This window comes from Pestalotiopsis fici (genome assembly GCF_000516985.1).
Source record: "Pestalotiopsis fici W106-1 unplaced genomic scaffold PFICI_Scf_2, whole genome shotgun sequence".
Taxonomy (NCBI): Eukaryota; Fungi; Ascomycota; class Sordariomycetes; order Amphisphaeriales; family Sporocadaceae; genus Pestalotiopsis; species Pestalotiopsis fici.
Window position 1 is genome coordinate 603,851 of NW_006917092.1, and position 19,065 is coordinate 622,915.

The 19,065-nt window shown below is 50.6% G+C and overlaps 4 protein-coding genes across 4 annotated transcripts; 2 read left to right on the forward strand and 2 right to left on the reverse strand.

Moving 5' to 3' along the window:
* Window positions 1–2,646: 2,646 nt before the first annotated feature.
* Window positions 2,647–3,888, forward strand: PFICI_02350 (uncharacterized protein; the record flags this gene model as incomplete). The annotated part of the gene is made up of 3 exons (XM_007830931.1): window positions 2,647–2,884; window positions 2,949–3,377; window positions 3,446–3,888. 3 exons carry the CDS (start codon window positions 2,647–2,649, stop codon window positions 3,886–3,888), a joined length of 1,110 nt encoding a protein of 369 aa, XP_007829122.1.
* Window positions 3,889–4,296: 408 nt separating this feature from the next.
* On the reverse strand, window positions 4,297–5,440 carry PFICI_02351 (uncharacterized protein; the record flags this gene model as incomplete). The annotated part of the gene is made up of 2 exons (XM_007830932.1): window positions 4,297–4,940; window positions 5,038–5,440. The coding sequence occupies 2 exons, from the start codon at window positions 5,438–5,440 to the stop codon at window positions 4,297–4,299; spliced, it is 1,047 nt and encodes a 348-aa protein (XP_007829123.1).
* Window positions 5,441–9,763: 4,323 nt separating this feature from the next.
* PFICI_02352 (uncharacterized protein) lies at window positions 9,764–10,876 on the forward strand (the record flags this gene model as incomplete). The annotated part of the gene is made up of 2 exons (XM_007830933.1): window positions 9,764–10,656; window positions 10,711–10,876. 2 exons carry the CDS (start codon window positions 9,764–9,766, stop codon window positions 10,874–10,876), a joined length of 1,059 nt encoding a protein of 352 aa, XP_007829124.1.
* Window positions 10,877–11,161: 285 nt separating this feature from the next.
* On the reverse strand, window positions 11,162–18,818 carry PFICI_02353 (uncharacterized protein; the record flags this gene model as incomplete). Its single annotated transcript, XM_007830934.1, has 6 exons — window positions 11,162–12,518; window positions 12,593–13,293; window positions 13,353–17,354; window positions 17,405–17,602; window positions 17,653–18,172; window positions 18,229–18,818. The coding sequence occupies 6 exons, from the start codon at window positions 18,816–18,818 to the stop codon at window positions 11,162–11,164; spliced, it is 7,368 nt and encodes a 2,455-aa protein (XP_007829125.1).
* Between the last annotated feature and the right edge of the window lie 247 nt (window positions 18,819–19,065).

Below are 19,065 nucleotides of genomic sequence, written 5' to 3' on the forward strand. Positions count from 1 at the left end.
GATCTTGCCCCGAAGGATGTCATTGCACCCATTTGACCGAGTAGACAAATGATTGAACACAACCAGTGGTGATGCTCGGGGCAGAGGAAGACGAGATGATTTGTCATTATATGAATTCGGGTAGCGATATACCTAGGTTAGGCAAGTAGCTTAGTTGATGCCAGGGATCAGGTTTATGCCCCGCTATGCAGTGTACAGAGTAGTAGTTCCCACGGAAGCATGAACGGCAACTTGCAATCCAGCTACCCATGCAATGATAAAGAATGCATCCGGATAGTTCTTCAAAGTCAACTCCGAAGCTTCCGCTGTATGATATGCCAAATAGCGCGGGGAGGTGTTCGCTGTATGCGTCGCTATTGTACAATGAATCAACAAGAACACATCCGTAAAGTGAGAATCCCCAGACTTCGTGGCATGGCCCAACGCAAGGTCCCCCACCCTGCCGGACGATGGGTAGAACGTTCGGCAGACGCAGCTGGGCGAGAGAGGATATCTTTATTAACTAGAGATACGTTTGGTCTGTAATTTGAAATGCGCTGGATTGGTAATACTTAATATGTGATGAATGTGTATATGTGTGGTGACTTAGGTATGAAGACTACTTCACGTACAGAGTACTATACTGGGGACAAGAGTTACTTATACCCCAATCCGAGCAATCCTTGTACTAGGCACATTACTTGCATGCAAACAACCAACAGGATTGGACAATATGGACGGCTTTCTTGGGAAAAATCAGCGGTGGATTTATATACAGTGTGCTATCCTTCAAGGAACTTGCTTGCTCTTATCAGAGGAGCTTCAGGTGTTTTGCGGGCTCTGATGCTCCTTGATCAGTGCTCGTCTACCACGAGGGTGCCTCAATCAGCGATGAAACCAAAAGATGTGCTATTTGATCCTCCCCTGCATTTCCGTACTCCTTGACACTCGGTGACGGCCTGGAGCAAAAATGACCGATTGCGTAGCAATGACTGAGTGGCCAGTGACATGGCCTCCAACGCACGCCCGCTGCGAGCTGGCAATGCCACAATGGATCAGCGGGAGCACATCGGAAATCCCGCAAAAGCAGTTTGACTAGAAAGAGAGAATAGAACGGTCATTAGAGGAAAAAGTAACTAGCTGACACTTAGTCTTGAGACTATAAAGTGTCATAGTTAATAGTATAGCTAATTCATGTTTTGCCAGTGACCGCCGGTCCACACGGCCATCTGGACTGCTAGGTCCGAGTCCGAGCCGAGCCGAGGGCATCAACGCCGGGGATGGGGTCGGAGCTGTTCAAGCCCCGCGGCGGACCTTGCCACCATCCCCCTTTGCTTTCTACGGCATTGTAGCTCCGTGTTCTTCGCTGGAAACAACAAGACTCCCCTGGTCTCCCGTCTTGGCGTTTACGCGTCCCAACAGTTCCTCTCAAGCACTGCCGATCCCATTTCGGGTTGTGGGCTGCGTCAGTTACCAATCCCTCGTTACTGATTGGAGGACATTTGATAGTGGTAATTCATGGCTGGACTCGCCCTCGTGCTGATGACGACGCCAGATTTGCGAGCTTCTTCGCTTGATAGATTCGCTTCATTCAAGATAAAACGTCGGATTTTCATGGTCTGCTCGAGCACATGAGCAATTCAAGGCACAGATGACCAGTCTATCTAGCGGGGCGAACTACCCGACGGCATGAGGAAGAGATAATTAATTCAAACGTCAGTAATTAGAATATGTCATCGAGATACCAACGGCCTTGAGATACAAAGAAATGTAGTTGGCATATGCTTAACTACGTCAACAAAGTTAATCGTTAAGCTTTTGTGGATCTGCGCCGAGCCCAGGGTCATCTGGGGTAGGCCAGTGTGTTTTAGGACCCCTGGCCAAGCTTGAATAGCAATGCATCATGGCAGAGGTGCTTCGACAACTCGAGTGGATGGCCTGTAGGTAAAACATGCAAAATTCTGATTTACATCACACCTGCAGGTGTCCACGCGGCAAGGCGCCCACAGTCCTGGTTCATGAGCATGGGCCCAAGGCCTCTCGAACCAATAGGAAAATACTGTTTTGCAACCTTTCTATTCACGAGGCTCTGTCATTTCGGCTGGCCCAGAACATCAGTTGCCGACTACCATCAGACCCTCGTGATTGGAGTCACCCAGCACATGTGAATTCTTGCTACTGCTGGAAGCAGTACTCGGGCTCTTTCTCGTCCGCTCAAGCTTGTAGGCATGATATCAAAAGTCATCAGCGAGTCTCACTTCAAGGTAGTAGGTTCAAGGAGATGGGGAAGCCCAAGAACGTTCCGAAATGATTGGTGATTATGAAATATTTGCACAAACTACGCGCCCCGATCGTCGTAGATTCGGCCATGGTTCCTCTTTCACAAAATTCATAGCTTGCGAATTCTTTTGCCAAGATTCATCCTAGATATTCGCCAAAGTCTTGATTTGCTGAATTATTCGTTCCAGCACCAAGGGCGTACGCGGCTCATGCAGGGACACTTACGAATACCCAAGGAGTTAATCATTCTGTTAGTCAAGTTGCAGAAGCTCATGAATTGAATATATAAGATGAAAGAATCACTCTCCATCTTCATCTTTTTCGACTCGACATCAGTTCAACACCCCCTTTGATTCTACCCATCAGTCCGACAGGAAATTACTTGAGATGTTCTTCTCCAAGTTGGTTATTCTTGCTCTTGCCGCCGTTGCGGCCGCCCACCCTGGGCACGAGGCTGAGGAGCACTGGGCAGCCATCGCCGCCCGCACTCAGCGCGTCAACACCAGAAGGGCCTTGGAGAACTGCGCCGCTTCTCTCGAGTCTCGCGGCCATGCAGCTCGCGCAATCGAGCGACGTGCCGCAGAGGCAGCGAGGCAACGCATAGCTCGCAGGATCCCGGTCAACAGTGAGCCAACCCCTTCCCCGTCAGAACCTTGTACTTGACACGCCTAACACGCCCGTCACACCAGACCCTTACCGCAAGCGTGCCGCTGTCAGAAGAGACACCACCAGTATCCTCAACAAGGACCATGAGGGCACCCTCGACCCCGATGAGGCCCAGGCTGATGAGTCGTACGTCTTCAACAGCACTACTTGTGCTGTTTTGAACCCCCAGGGCGAAGTCGGCCCTTTTTACGTCAAGGGTGAATACGTCCGCTCAGATGTTACCGACTCGGAGCCCGGCGTCGAGATCATCATGGAGGCCCAGGTGATTGATGTCAACACTTGCGAGCCGCTGGTGGGCGCCTGGTTCGATATCTGGAACTGCAACTCTACGGGCGTCTACTCGGGCGTCCAGTCCAATGGCAACGGCAACAGCAACGACGCCACCAACCTGGACAACACAGCTCTGCGCGGTATCCAGCAGACGGACGACAACGGTGTCGTCACGTTTACGAGTAAGTCTTCTCGCTGTATATCTCATTTTCAAATCAAACCGCCCCGTCTCTAATCACGTTTCTTGCAGCCATATACCCTGGTCACTACTCGGGTCGCACCAACCATATGCACGTTGTCCTGCACACGGAAGCCGAGGAGCAAACCAATGGCACCATCACCATGGGCACGGTACCTCACATTGGCCAGTTCTTCTGGGACCAGAGCCTCACGACACAAGTCGAGGCGCTCAGCCCGTACAATACCAACACCATCACCCTGACGACCAATGCCCAGGACCGCGTCTTTGGCGAGCAGGAGACGGCTGGCACCACCTCGGACCCCGTCTTCAACTATGTCTTCCTTGGCGACTCCATCAGCGACGGCATCTTTCAGTGGATCGTGGTTGGCGTCGACACTTCGGCCTCTTACACGCCCACCTACAGCTTTGAGCTGACCGAGGATGGCGGTGTTCCCGTGAGCTCCGGCGGTGGTGGCGGTGCTGGCGGCGGCGGCGGCGGCCCACCTTCGTAGGCTGCCCTTGTCGCCCGCGTACACCTCCATCACGTTGAGATGTATTGCCCGTGGACTTGCCTGAAAAAACAGCATATGCGGTGTGGGAAAGATAAAAAATGGAACGTTTGGATTGCTGGTGGTCCTCAGCCATAATTATTCGATTCTCGGGGGATTTTAAGCTTGTAGATATGAAGTTTGCTGTTATGGGGTGCTGTTAGCAGCACCCCTTGTTAAATAACCACTCTCTTTTGCTCTTGCAGTAGCATCACATTGCAAATATTTTCTTGGACCTTGTGATGCATTCTTGTTGCCATGGCGATTTCCCTCTTCACAGATTGGTATCTGCCTGAATAATAATTCCGACCCCAAAAAGTTTATCGTGACGTGCAAGCCCTTGCCGAAAGTGAGCTTTTCAGGAAGTTGCTTTCAACTCATACCCTCTGGGAGATACTCTTTGTTTGACGAATAAGTCTCATCCTGCTCGTAAATCCAAGGTTCGTCTTTCATCTCCATCTCTTCTTTGGTGATGACCAGTGGGTTTCCACGGAAATCCAATCGGACACCAGGCCAGATAAAGGTCCGCCACATGTAACCTAGAATACTGGGCTCTTCCAAAGTGGGCGCAATGTGAGGCGCAATGAGTTCCCGGTGCTTCTGCGGCAGAACAGACCAATGTAGGCCTGGGTACAAGTGATGAATTGTGTGGAATCCATTATTGAAACAAAGCCAGTTGAGCAATGGGTCCGTAAAGTTGCGCGCAAAGTTGTACTTGGACGAACTATCACAACCATCATGTTGTAGCAAGTTCAGTGACAAGATGCAGTATTTTGCATAGAATTGAGGAATCAGCGCAAACCAAATCCAACGACGCCAGTCAAGTAATATCAGCACAGCCATGGTGCCAAACACTACTGCTTGTTCCAGGCGCCGCTGTCGCGCAATCGGCCTATTCTTTCGTTCCTGAGCAGCGAAATACAACTTCTCGTCATCGCTCCCAGTCAAAACGATGTGCCAGAAGAACAAGATACCGTTCAGCAGATTCCATTGGTATGATACTTTCGTAGTACGCACTAACAGCAACAGTCAGCCTTTTTGAAGGATTTCGCAATACCTCCCCAGATGCCAACCGGGACGAAAAGTGCTTGACCCAACTCGGGTGGAACTCACTGAAATCTCTGGCTTGCTGGGGATACTTGTGGTGCGACAGATTATGCCCCGGAATGAAGACGGAGACTGAAAAACCATACTGCAGCGACAGGCAGAGCTGATATAGTCCATTCAATCGTGGGTTGTAGAATAAGGGTGCATGAATGGCATTGTGCGTCGCCACCGCGCCCATGAAGGAGAGTTGAAAGAGTGATAGCCAAATCGCAAATGAGAGTAGGCCGGCGGATAGAGGCGACTCAAAGTTTATCCAGGCATAGATGAATACCGCGAAGAAGAGAGCAGTGCATCCTAGCTGGCGTGTGTCCTCAACATGCCTGAGTCCACTTCTCTTTGGTCTTGGTTGGATGGATGATTCCCTTGGCATTCCATCAGGGGTTTTCGGGTCGGCCGGCTGCCCCTTCATGATATTACCCCAAGTCGGTGGCCCAATGTAGAAGCAACAGCGATAAAGGCAAAGGGAAACTCCAGCAAAGGGAGGGAAAGATCGAGAATTCGAAGCCTCTTCAAACCCATGTGATTTTTGTATGGTTGCAAAAGTGAAAAAAATGTCAAGAAAGGGATAAAAAAAAAAGGACAATGAATGAAAGTGGAGTCCCCTAGTAAAGAATAAGCTCCCCATTCCCTAGCAGTGATAGCCACATTCCATTGAACACGTGGTGTCGCACAAACATAAGCTGATGTAATTTAATAATCTGTGACTTTCTGTTGGGACTTGTGCTAAACCTTCTCTCTGCGAATATATGCACCGCTGCAACGAGTGAATCGGAGAAACGGGAAGCAGTGCTCGTAGCAACCTTCAGAATCATTAGGTTACGTGGTTTCTGAATTTGGCGGCACTGTTCCACTGTCCTTTGGAGGGTCAGCGAAGAGAAGGGACGGCACTTTTAGTGCCGGGTTGCGATCCAGCGAGTCGGGTCTCGGCTATGTTGGGCCCCTACCTGGAGCCTAGCAGGTACCCGTCTAGGTGTGGGTGGTAGTGCTTCACCGGCTGCTACCGCGTTAATTGAGCCGCTAGATTCCAGAAGGTACCTTCATGATAGTGGGTTGAAAACCACACTAGGCCACGCCAGCCAATCATGGAAATTTCGCTTTTACACATGCGAGTCACGATAAAAAGGTTCGGTGCGGTGGATTAAAAAAAAGGGGGATTCTACTTACATTGAATTGAATTGCCGGCCCAAGTCTGTTAATATCCCCATCTCAGCCTCTTCAGCCTGCTCTGGTAGTTATTATGCATAGTATTGAACCTTTCTTCTTTGCATTCCCCGTACGCTTGATACTCCTTCATTCATCTATCGGAGGTTCTCTGGAATTGGCGCCCTTGCACCTCAGATGTTCTTGGACACCTCTGTTTTCGTTCTCTTCGCGTCCCAGGCCGTTGGTGACCAAGCTGCCTTCGTACAGGAGCCACTGACTAGCCGCGCGCCTCCTGTGTCTGATGCCAATCGTTCCAAAATGGTCATTCTAGTAGTCTCAACGAAAAAGTAGCCCAGGTCGCCGACAAGGTGAAAGCACTTCTTGAAAATAAATCTGATAATATCATCATCTACAACCGCCTAGAGGCAATTGATTGTGCTCATATCGATGATGAGGCTACAGTGGTCAGTTCCGTGAAGCCTGAAGCTTTCATATGAAATCGCATTAGAGAAATGGGGAGGGCTTAAAAAGTTGTTTGCCAGTGGCAGAACGCTGCTGTGGGTGAGCAGAGAAAGACGCGCAGGGAACCCTTGGTCCCATATGCCCGTTGGCTTTGGTCGTACAGCGATGAACGAGACACCAGATCTGTGTGCTTGGTTTCTAGACCCTGCCGCAACCGCTCAAGTCAACGCTCGCATGATAGCGGAGAGCTTTTGCGCATCCAGGATGAGCAGCCTCAGGGGGACAACAGTAGCCTCTTGTGGACCGCTGAGACGGAGGTTGTGGTTGATGCTTAAGGCTGCCAGTTCGTACCACGTCCAAGACTTATCGCAAAGTTCAACAACCGATATAACTGCTACCGTCGCTCCATATTCGAGGAGTTGGATGCAAGAGAAAGTGTATTAGAGTTGTGTAGATCCAGTGACGACTTCAGCGTTCGAGAGGGACCCAGGTACGCTGGCGCTGAGTATGACGGATCGGAGGCAATCAAGCTGCTAACGATGGTACAACTCTTCTAGCCATTCGAACTGGTGCTGGCCTATAATTCCTCGCGCAATGTCGCGATTTTTCTGGGCAGTGATACCTTGCGCTTGCTCTGACTCCAAGGAATGTTTTGCATGTCCCCAAAGAACAGGCAGTGCTCGACTGCCCTGATGAGATTGGCATCTCACGGACTGACTCGATTGCCACTGTGGCAAGTCATTCGGTCGCTTCTGTCCGGAGTCGAAGGCCTCTCCCTGGCCACAAAGCCCTCTTGCGTAGTGATCCGAGTCTCATTGCGCAGCTGCTGGAGCTCAGGCTGCTGCAAGGGGCCTTCAGGTGCTGTTTACCATAGATGTCTTTGATGACGCCACAATGCCCTGCACCTGGTTCCAGATACTTGCATGCACACGCAGCTACGAGCTTTTGCAATTGCGCTCGGCAGACTTCGTATGCTTTGCCGGGGTTTCCGAAGAGGATAAGTCCCAGAATGACAAGGTAATGCTCTCGTTGCTCTCGTATCACTGCCATCGCGGAACCTCCACGCCTCCAACGTGAGCCTGACCTCGGCGCTGGCTGGACTATGCCTGCCACGACAGAATCCAGTGCACTACGTATCGTCAGCAGGAGTTGCTATCTACCATGGCCGTTATCCTTTCCTCGAAGTCTCAATCAGTGACCCCGGATGTGTGTATCCTACAAGCGACAAGCCTTTTGGGTACAGATGTCCCAGAGCGACCAACAAGCGTCTGTTTGAGCGCGATCATCAACAGTTTGACCTACCCGGACCATACATCGCACATCGACCATCATTCGCGAAGGTTACGTGGATGCCACCAAGGGCACGCCACCGCGAGTTGGGTCAATGCTGGACCGACTGGAGTATCTCAGTGGCGACGATGGAGCATTGTATAATGTGCTGCCCGTGGCCGAATCGGCGCGCAACGCCACCGCTGAGGGCTTGCATGAAGCTGTCGCAGCATACATATTATGGTAATACGCAGATTGATACATGACAGTAGAATATGAACTTGCTTATTCATAAAGTATTTGAGTCGATTTCGAGATTCATATGTGCTATGAATTTGCACCCTTAATGACAGAAGAACAAACATTTGTTAGTGCTCAAGAAGCCGCACTGCGGGGCTTGGGGGAGGAGAGCCAGAGCTTGGTGTCCTGCACTTATGCCAGCTGTCAACAATCCAATCAAGATCAGTGTCTTGGCCAAAAAGCCATGCGCAATGGGACAGCGGGTGGCGAGAGCAGTAGGTACTTAAGAGAGCCAGATTACCCAAATAACCATCCATCAATTAAGGTAGTGAGGGAACAATTTGTGGAAAGTTGACTTTGACTAAAGTAATGAGTACAACTCTCGTTTTGATGGATAAAAGCATCAGACCCCGGGACCTCCGGCTTGACGGCTATTACCGGTGGACTATGGGAGGCAATTACACAGTAGGTCTTCTGCACTTTATTTAACTAAACCCAGGTAGCCAGATCCGTTCATCTGTACTGAATACACTAAGTCCCCATCAATCTCTCACATGGTAGGTAGCACCACCACTATTACGATCTGGAGAAAGTCCGTACTTATCCAAGTCAAGTCAAGCTGGCTAGGTCAGCCACTGTCATCGGAAGGCTTCACCAGACAGAGAAAAAAAAAAAGAAAAAAAAAAAGAATGCTCGCAAGCGAGCCCAGCGCCGACAAAAGCATCGTGAGCGTGGCCAACGCGTTACGTACGAAGCAGAAGTTCAGCGTCGGCGACAAGAAGTCGGCCAGAGGGCGCAAAGAAGCACTGGAGCTCAATGCCAGCTAAAAAAGCGGACTGGACCACGAGGTCGTGGCAGAGGGCTTTGAGAGCAGTGGCAGCGTTGAACGGCAACGGCAAACGGCTGCACATGTCAACAGAGGGCGCTCAACGCCAGCATTGACGAAAGCCGCGGTGCTCCCAGAGTAGCGCCGGGAGTGTGATCTGCCAACCGAGGGCGCGGTGCTCACGAAGCAGCACCGGCCAGGCAATGCCAAGGGAAGCAGTGGACTGCGTGCATAATGTATAGCACCGTGAACCGTTCAGTGGTGGAGGCATCGTGAACCAGGAGTTCAGTGCTAGAGGGCGCACGTCAAGCTGCCATTTAGGGGATCAAGCCTGCACGTAACGACGATTCCCCACACAATTCGGCATCGTACGAGGGCGTTCAGCGCCAACCCCGCGGAAGGTACGGCACTTAGCGAACACGAGCACAAAGTCTCTGCTGTAGACGAGCTTCGAAGGTATGAGTAAAATGCCCACAAATGAGAACGATTTGGCAGTCTCAACTGCCGGGGGTGGAATTGACAGGGTAAAGAATCAATTCAATATTCGCCCTTTCAGGGGACCCCTGTGTCTCCGGGGTAGTGGTCGACTAGGTGAACAGATAAAGAAAGTTTAAAATACGGACCCTGTAGGAATGTATCCAAGGCCTTGACGCAATGCCGCGCATTTTCGTTCTGTTCTGAGGCTCTTATCTATATATGACAGGCGGCAAATAAGTCTCCCGTCATCATGAAGTGGAATTTCAAATATTCAGTGTTATTCAACTTGGAGTGTCGGGATTAGGATCAACAGAAATGTGCGACTTTTCGGTTTATGGAACACCAAGTCCAGAATGGATAGCCGGGGCTTCAAACTTGCCATCATTCCTACCCCAGGTCGAATCCATTGTCGAATGGCGGAAAATCTTCAATGCGCAACGTGAGGCAACCGTTGCCGAGGAATTCAAGAGCGTCAAGACGCAGGTTCGCATCCAGGACTATTCGATACCCACACGTGACGGTTCAAGCATCGGAGCGAGGTGCTACTGGCCTATAAATGCAGAACCAGGCAAGAGCTTGCCCGTGTATATGCATTTGCTTGGCGGTGGTTTCATCTTTGGGAGCTTGGCGACCGAGGACGCGATATGTGCCCGTATTGCCATCAACACGCAGATCATCGTGCTGAGCATCGAAGCCCGGCACACTCCCGAGCATAGTTATCCGACGGCATGGAACGACACGAACGACGCGTTCGACTGGCTTCACGATCATATCGAGGAGCTTGGTGGCAATGCGCATCAGGTCATTATAGGCGGTCAGTCAAGCGGCGGTCAGCTAGCAGCATCACTGGTTCTCAAGAGGAATCTCGACTCGAGCTCGGAACGCCCTGCTATTGCGGGTCAACTATTGATGGTCCCGTGCTTGGTCAGTATGTCTTGCTACGAGCCGCAGCTTGCAAAGCTCAAGAGCAAAGATATCAGCTCCTACGAACAAAACAGATTTGCGCCTCTTGCACCGCTTACTGTTTGTCGCTTTTTCGAGGAACTGCTGGAAATCGATGACCCACAAGTTGACGATATTGAACTGAATCCAGGAAATGCAACACCTGACCAAGTTCAAGGACTGCCCCCGACGATGTTTCTCATTACAGGGTGGGATCCGATGAGAGACGAGGGATTATTGTATGCAAAGATGCTCGTAGAAGCAGGGTAAGAACAAATATCTCATCATCAGCTCATTGCCATCAGCTAAAAGCTCCCCAGGGTTCCAGTGGATATCCACATGTTTCCGGGCCTTCCACATAACTTCAGAAGAGTTCTGAATAATGTCCCGGAGTCTGCCCGATGGGACCGCACTATTGAGCGAGGTATACAGTGGCTGCTTTCCAACCCGATGGCTACTGGCATGTTTGAGATTAAGGAAAAATAGAGTGGAGCGTAAATGAGAGTGAAGAGGTGGTGAACTGCACTTGTGACATAATTGGATAGAGTCCTTTCAGGTGTTTCAATCTAAATATTTATGCATAGTATCACTATATTTCTGCACTTATTAACAAGTTTTAACATTGACCCATCACGAGTGGAAAAGACTAAGTGAGATTCCGTCATACTTAACACAGAAGAATCGCAATGATTGGCGTATTCAAGGTATCTTTACTTGTGAAGCGCGTTCGTCTCCAGAGGAAGACCTCAAGGTGTCTCAGCCGTAGTCGAACTATTGAGTTGCCTTCAGTCGATCCACCACTGTTTGACCTAATGCGTTCAAGGTCCCTTTGCCCATTATTTCGAAGACACCAATCTTGAAACCAAAAGTAGCCTTCCACCAATCTCGCAACTCCATAGCCACCATTGAATCCATGCCAAATTGACTCAGCCCGATTGATGTGTCAATATCTTGATTTGTCTTGAGGAGCAAGTTGAGCAGCTTCTCTCCAATTCCCCGCGCGATCGCGGTTACCGTTTCAGGCTTTATTAGTATATTTGGATCGTCTCTGATTGACGCCAGAAGGCCCGTCAAGCTGTTGTCGGCAGAGATCGCAGACTGTCCCGTAACATGCGCTGCAGCGGGCGCATTGTGGTAGACAGACATGCGGATATCTCTGCGCTGTCGTGCACTGCTACCGGGATTGCTAAGCGGTACGGTAGGCTTGATTCCAATCATGAAATTGCGTGAATCGTTCTCCGTTTGGGTCTGGGCTGCGCGTGGTTGCATCGCGACTCGGAGTGCATTCAAGAGCTCGGCTTCCCGGACCGGCCGCCACCCTGTGCCTTTCATTTTGCGGAACAACTCCTCATTTCGTGTTAGATAGCCCACCTCATCCATGGCGCCAATCGCTATCGAGGTACACGGTAGCCCGTCTTTAGTCCGGTATCGTGAAAAAGCGTCGAGAAATGTGTTGGCCGCAGCATAGTTGGCTTGTCCGGGCTGTCCCAGAATCCCGGAGAGCGAACTGAACAGGATGAAAAAGTCCAGCGCATCCCCGCGGGAAGAAACGGCATTGTGGAGGTTCCAGGTGCCTTGGATCTTTGGTTTGACTGCGCCATTCCAATCTTCAATTGACATGCGTGAGAAGTTCTCATCACGTATCACCATGGACATCTGAATGATGCCTTTCAATGGGTACCTGCTAGCTTCCACGGCGCGAGAAACATCCTGAATGTCTGTTACACTACCGCGAACCAGTGTAACAGAACATCCCATACTCTCCAGCTCGTGCGCAAATTCTTGGTCACGTTTTTCGACGCCGGCACTCCGAGACAGGAATGTGAGGTGGCGGGCACCGCATTCGACCATCCACGTCGAGAGCGAACGGCCTAGTCCTCCAAGTCCACCAACAAGAAGGTACGACGCTGAGCTCTCAAGTCGAAGCTCCTGTTGTTTTGGAGCAAGAATATTTCCAAGCTGCAATGCACCTGCACTATCGCGAACTTGTATCACTATTTTGCCAATATGACTCCCCTGCGCCATAAATCGGAATGCCTCCTCGACGTTGGCCGCACTGGCGAGCTTAGCTAGTGCTATGGGACGTATCACGTCTTGGCGGAAGTATTCCATCATGGAACCTAGAACCCTGGCGATAGAACTGATGTTAGTGGAAACGATTCCTATTGTTTTGGGGGAAAGGGAAGAGTAATATGCACTCACTTGGCAAGTTCCTTCGGTCTCTCGGCACGCAGCTGGTCAATGTCAACACAGCAGTAATTCCGGTTGTCCAGAAACATGTCCATATCCAGCTTGCCCGCGCCAAGTATATCTCTCTTGCCAATCTCGACCATTGTTCCAAATTTGGCTACACATCTCCATGTCGCGTGTAGTAGTTCGCCAGACAGCGAGTTCAAGATGGCGTCGACTCCTCGGTTGTTTGTCTGGCGCATGATCCCTTCAACAAAGGCAGTGCTGCGTGAATCAAAAATGTGACTTCTAGGGATTCCAAAGGACTCCATCAAATACGTTGCTTTGAGATCGCTACTGACAGTCGTATAGATCTCGGCTCCGATCATCTGCGCAATCTGAATAGCAGCGAGCCCAGCACCACCGCAACCGCTATGAATCAATACTGACTGCCCCTCCTGGAGGCGACCCATGTTGATCAAGGAATGAATTGCAGTCCCGAAAACGAGAACCATGGTTGCTGCATCAATAAACGACAAATTGTTAGGTATCTTCACAAAAAGATCCTGCGTGTCGGTTACCCAGGTGGCAAAGGTCTTGGTACCAACGAGGCACACCCGATCTCCGACCTTGAACTTGGTTGCTTCGGGACCAAGTTGCCGAACCACACCAACTGCTTCGTAGCCAAGCTCATCCTTGGGAAGGTCGAGAACACCAATAGCAATGAGAACATCCTGATTCGCGCAAAGTTAGCTCGACTGCACTCCATCCTGATCCCTCGTAGAGTTCTTACCCTGAAATTTAGGCCGAGTGCGTGGACTTCCATCTCAATCTGGTCACCTTGGGGAGCCAAGGCTGTTCGAGCTAGCCAATGTAACGAGTCAAGACGCCCCGGGCGACCGACATTCAAAACTGCATCGCTTTTGTCTTGAGATGAATCGCAATGGTCGTCGAGAGAGAAAGGAAAGAAACGGTTGACACGAACACCGCGGTCAGAGACGGAATATTCCAAGTCTGGACCCATGGCATCGTCACCTTGCCGTGTGTAGAATTTGTCGAAGACATCGGCTACCTCGGGAATGGATGCCTGCGGACTTTCTGTCTCGCACGTAGCAAAGTCGATGGCAGTTTCAGAGCGAATGGTACGTGCTAGTCCTATGATTGGCGCGTACCTAGGATCATTACACACTGACTGTGATGCACGGGTAACCCAGAAAAGTCCAGCCTCGCAGATGCGGGCCACGAAACGTTTGAGATCATCCAGCCGCCCTGCATCAATGTCGTCCAAGAACGGTCCTTCGTCGTCAAGAAGAGCAAGAATATCTTGCCCTGGGGTCGGTTCGTCTTGCAATGTGCAGTGACATAGCTCGTACCCACGTGCTTGCAATTCTGCCTCTAATCTGCTCGGCTCACTTGTTGCACTGCCTCCAAGCACAGTGATTTTCCCCCTTTGTAATTCGCGCACGGGCTTGGCTACAAGGACTGAGTTCGTGCGAGATACTTCATGGAAGTCGATCTCGAATCCGTCGATCCGTAGTTCTTCTTCCAATCTCCCCATTTCAACGAGCGGCCCGTCAGATCGAGCATCCTCAAAAGCCTTCCACCAAGTCGGAATCGTACCGAGAACATAATTGACCCACAACAACCCTGGTCTTGTCTCCTGAATGAGTAGCCTGCCGCGGGGACTCAATAGCGTCCGCATGTGTGCCAGGCTTTTCTTGAGGTTTGGCGTGGAAGTCAGGACTCCAGAAGCAATGATCAAATCAAACTGAGAGAAGGGAAATTTTTGCTTGCTCGGGTCTTTGCCGATGTCCAACGAGGCAAAATCGAGACCTGGTGTGCTCTTGTAACGACCTTTTGCCGCCTTGACTACATGTGGCGACGGATCGGAAAGAATATACTGAGAATAGAGCCTCTGGCCATTTGCTTGCGTCAGATAGCTCAAGTAGTCGGCTGTTGCTGTGCCTTCCCCGGCACCGAGCTCGAGGACTCGGAGGTTTGGCGTACTTAGTCCTAGGCGTCTAAAGAAAGCCTCGCTATTGTATTTATGTACGAAAGTTAGAAATTTGCCAAGCGTATCGTCTCCGTTCAAAATCGCAAGCGGGTGCTTGGTGCCGCTGTACAGCGCGACGGCGTTGGCGCAAATCTTTGATATAGCCATGGCGGCATCGTAAGTCGGAGTGTCACTCAATGACATCACGCGTTTATCGAGCCGGTCCTGTAGTACGGCAGTGTCTTCTTGTAGCAACTCGACATCCTGAGCATCCAACCATGCCTTGTACTTTCGCATCGACGTTATTACCGTTGTGCCTGGTTGGACGCTCTTCCGGCAAATTGTGGATGCCAAGAGTGCGATCTCGTCCAGAGCATCGCCATATGAGCTTTGCCAATCATTGGGACAAACAAGCGTATCCGTTGTGTCAAAGCCAATGTGCTGTATCCACTCGGACCTTGCTGTGATAGGAATATCGTCGTCAAGCTCTTCATCGATTGGGTCGTCGAGGGGAGTCATGTTGGTACCCGAGACCTTCAACACGACTCGAGTCCCCGCCACACCAAGACCTTCACCAGTGAGTCCTGTAGCAGTGATATCGGCAGACGCTGATACCGCAATATCATCCACAGTGGAGCGAAATATTGTCAGAGATGCAATACTTGTGGGAAGAACTTGCCGGTAGTCTCGTGCGGAGCCGTGCCAAGCTGCACAGCTAAGCAGCTGAAAATAGGCGTCCAGAATGACCGGATGCAAGTGATAGTTGGCTTCATCTCCGTGCCAATTATTACGTACATTGGCCAGACCTGAGCGGCGCGATGACGTCGAAGTTGATATCTTTTCCAGACAGGTGAAATGATAGCCATAGTCCAGACCCTTCCTCCGCACAGTTTCGTACCATTTGGATGATTCAACTCTGCGAGGGAGATTAATTTGCAATGTTACCGGCCGAGCGTCAATATCCGCTTCAGCCTTTACTTCGCCAACGCAATGCTTTGTCCAGACATGGCCGTTATGTGAAGAGATTGAGAACTCCCACCACTGGCTATCTAGCGTATCTGTGAGGCGATGTTGCCTCAGAGCTGTGATGATCTCTGTCGGCTTCTCCTGGTCTACGATCATTGCCTTGCTAACAATAATCTTTCGTAGGCTGAACCCGTCTTGAATACCAGTGACCTGCCGCACAGCCTCGCCGGCAATAGCTACGTAGGCAGCAAACGGAAATATGACATCCTGCTTGATCTTATGATCCCGAACCCACGGTGCATTTTCCAGATGAAAGAGATTTCTCCAAACCGGTTCAGATTCCGTGCTTTCAGGTATTTTCGATCCGAGGAGGTCATGATGCGGGTCACGTCTCAGTCTCCACTCCTTCACAACCCTCGTCTCAAACCAGTGGCTTTCTGGGTGATTCCATGGATATCGAGGGAGATCTCCGAGACATTTGCCTCCTGAAAACAATGATTTGAAATCGACAGGGACATGCAAAGTGAACAGTGTGCCCAGTAAAGATAGGAAGGTGTCATAACTATTCTGCTCCCGTACTTGTGCAGAGATTATTGGTGCCTCGCTCGAAAACTGCGTTCGAATCTGTCGTAGGGGTCCAGAAAGTGCTGAATGCGGACCTATCTCGACCAAAATTGGATTGGGCAGGTCTTTGTGTGCGAAAATATCCGAGACAGCAGCCCGAAAGTACACTGGAGACTCTAAGTTGGTCTGCCAATATTTGGGTCCCAGATGCGTCGCGTCGGGATTTTCGAGAAGTGCTCCAGCCACGCTGGAGAAGAACAACTTTGAAGGGGCCGATGAAGCGACTTTGGCATCCTGCATCGCTGCGTGATAGGCACTGCCGATCTCAACCATATGGTGAGAATGGTAAGCCTGATCGACCTTCAAGACAGTAGCTAGGGCGCCTGGACGTGCCTCCTTGACAGCAGCTACGACCTGTGCCACTCCCTCTGCATCTCCCGAAATAGTCGAGCTGTGAGGCGAGTTATCGCAAGCCAAGACCACAGAAGGGACCAGAAATTGGCGACTTTCAGCCCAACTTAGCCCAAGTGCTGCCATGGCGCCACTCTTTGCTTGTCTCGTTGACAGCAGCCCACGATAGTAGGCCACAATGATAGCATCTTCCCGAGTCAGGGCCCCAGCAGCATAAGCTGCGGCAATCTCCCCACTGGAGTGACCAACTACCGCTGCAGGCGTGACCCCGACCGAGGCAAGACTGTCCACCAAAGCCAGCTGTAGCGCAGTACATAGCGGTTGAGAAAGCTCTGCCTGGTTTACACGGCTTGTGCTTGCTGGCTTGGCTAATTCCTCCTCGAGGGTCCAGCCCGGCGCAGCAAAAGCCTGCAAATGTGCATCGAGATGTTTGATGGTGTCTCTGAATACAGAGTTTGACTCCATTAGGTCGCAGCCCATCCTGGCCCACTGCGCACCCTGTCCTGTAAATACCATGACAAGAGAAGATTTCCGGCTTGGCTTTGCGACAGAAGTCGGCACAGTGATAGACCCCACATCTCTTTCGTTGGTTACGACAAAGGACCGATAAGGCAGATGTTCACGTCTGTTCGCAAGAGTGAATGCGACATCCGACAATAAGATGGGGTTCTTCTTGAGGAAGGCATCATATCTCTCGACCAATGGCTGGACAGATTCGGTGGTATTGGCTGAATACACCAACAATTGTGATTTACCTTCTTCTTGGATTGTAGCTTGGGGCAGATCGTGCCGTGTTATACCAAAGCTGCTTGCTGAGTCGAGAATAATATGTGCGTTTGTGCCACCGATTCCAAAGGAATTCTCACAATTGTTAACAGATATGGGGAAACATGTCGGAGATGTTTACTTACAACGCTGACACGCTCCTCACAACATGGGGGCCAAGCCAAAGGTTCGGATGGGACAGTCAGTCGGCCGCGTTTCCAAGGGATTGCTGGGTTTGGTGGGCTTGACTTGATTTGGGGCGGGATTATCCGATGTTCCAGCGCAAGGACTGCCTTCAGTACGGATGTCAAACCCGAAGCTCCCTCAGAATGACCCAAGTTTGCCTCAAAATATCATCAGTATACAAGCGTACTTGAAAAAAGTGAATACTAACCTTGACTGAGCCAATATGTATTCCACTATGTCCGAAAACTCGAGCCACAGCCTCCGTCTCAATCGGATCCCCAACAGGCGTCCCAGTCCCGTGACACTCAAAAAATGCAGTTTGTGACAGGTCTGAAATGTCTGCTATATCGTATGCCCTTCTAATCAGCGCCTCCTGCGAGTCTGTTCCGGGAACAGTCACGCCTTGGGTCTTGCCGTCATGATTTACGGCTGATCCGCGTATCACAGCTCGCACTGGATTGCCATCACGCAAGGCGTCATGTAAGGGCTTTACAAATATAGCCACAATTGCTTCGCCTCTTCCATATCCATCGGCATTGGCAGAGAAAGTCTTGCAGGATCCATCTGGATTGAGTGTACCAAGCTCAGACATGGCAGTGGTCAAGCCAGGTGCTAGAACAAGGTTGGTACCTCCAACAATTGCAGATTTACAATCACCTCGGTCGAGAGCCATGCATGCTTCATTCAGGCCCACCAGGGCAGCTGAACAGCCGGTCCGGATTGTTAAGCTGAGTGCATACTTAGTTTACAGTTCTCATCGTCCCAGGATAGGTCAGACTTTTACCTTGGCCCACGCAGATCCATCTCGTACGATATACGGTTTGAAAGCATGAAATCGTGGTTGGCAGTGACCTGATACCTGCTGTACTTTTGCGAGTCACTGACGGAAAGGTCATACCAATCCTGGCCATAGCTTCCAGCATAGACTCCAATATTCTGGCCACGCCAATTGATTTCGCCTGCGTCATCAACAGCTTCTCGCGCCACCTCGAGCAGCAATCGGTGTTGTGGGTCAACGCGCTCGATTTCAGAACGAGGCATAGAAAAGAACGATGTGTCAATGGCGCCAATATCGACGTCTTGATCCAAGAAATAGCCAAATTCGGCTTTCGTCGTGCCCGGCTTTCCCCCTAGAGATTGGTAAGCCGACAGATTGTAGCGGCTTTCAGGTATAGGTGATCGCGCATCTCCTTTGTTTAGGAGAAACTCCCATAGTTCTTGTGGAGTGGATATGCCCCCTGGGAGGCGACATGCCATTCCACAGATGGCAATGGGAGTGAAAGGTTTCTGAGTAGAATGTACTCCATTCTGCTCAGGTATGATATGGTCAGGGACATGCTCCCTAGCGGGAGAATCATCAACAGATGCAGTCATGATTGAAGACTTCTGCTTATCTGTGTAGGTGTCGAGCAGAGCACAGAATATGTCAAAAGGAATGTTGGAATGGCTCGTCGACGCAATCACCTGGGTCTACTTTGATACATAAGAACAGCCTGCCTGGATATTCGTATATACTGTAGTAGGATATCTTGCCCAGGCAGGAAATTCAGACCAGGAGACCCGTTTATTGGCCGTGGACCTGAAGTTAAAATGTTGACTCAGCAGATTTAGAGTTCTGACT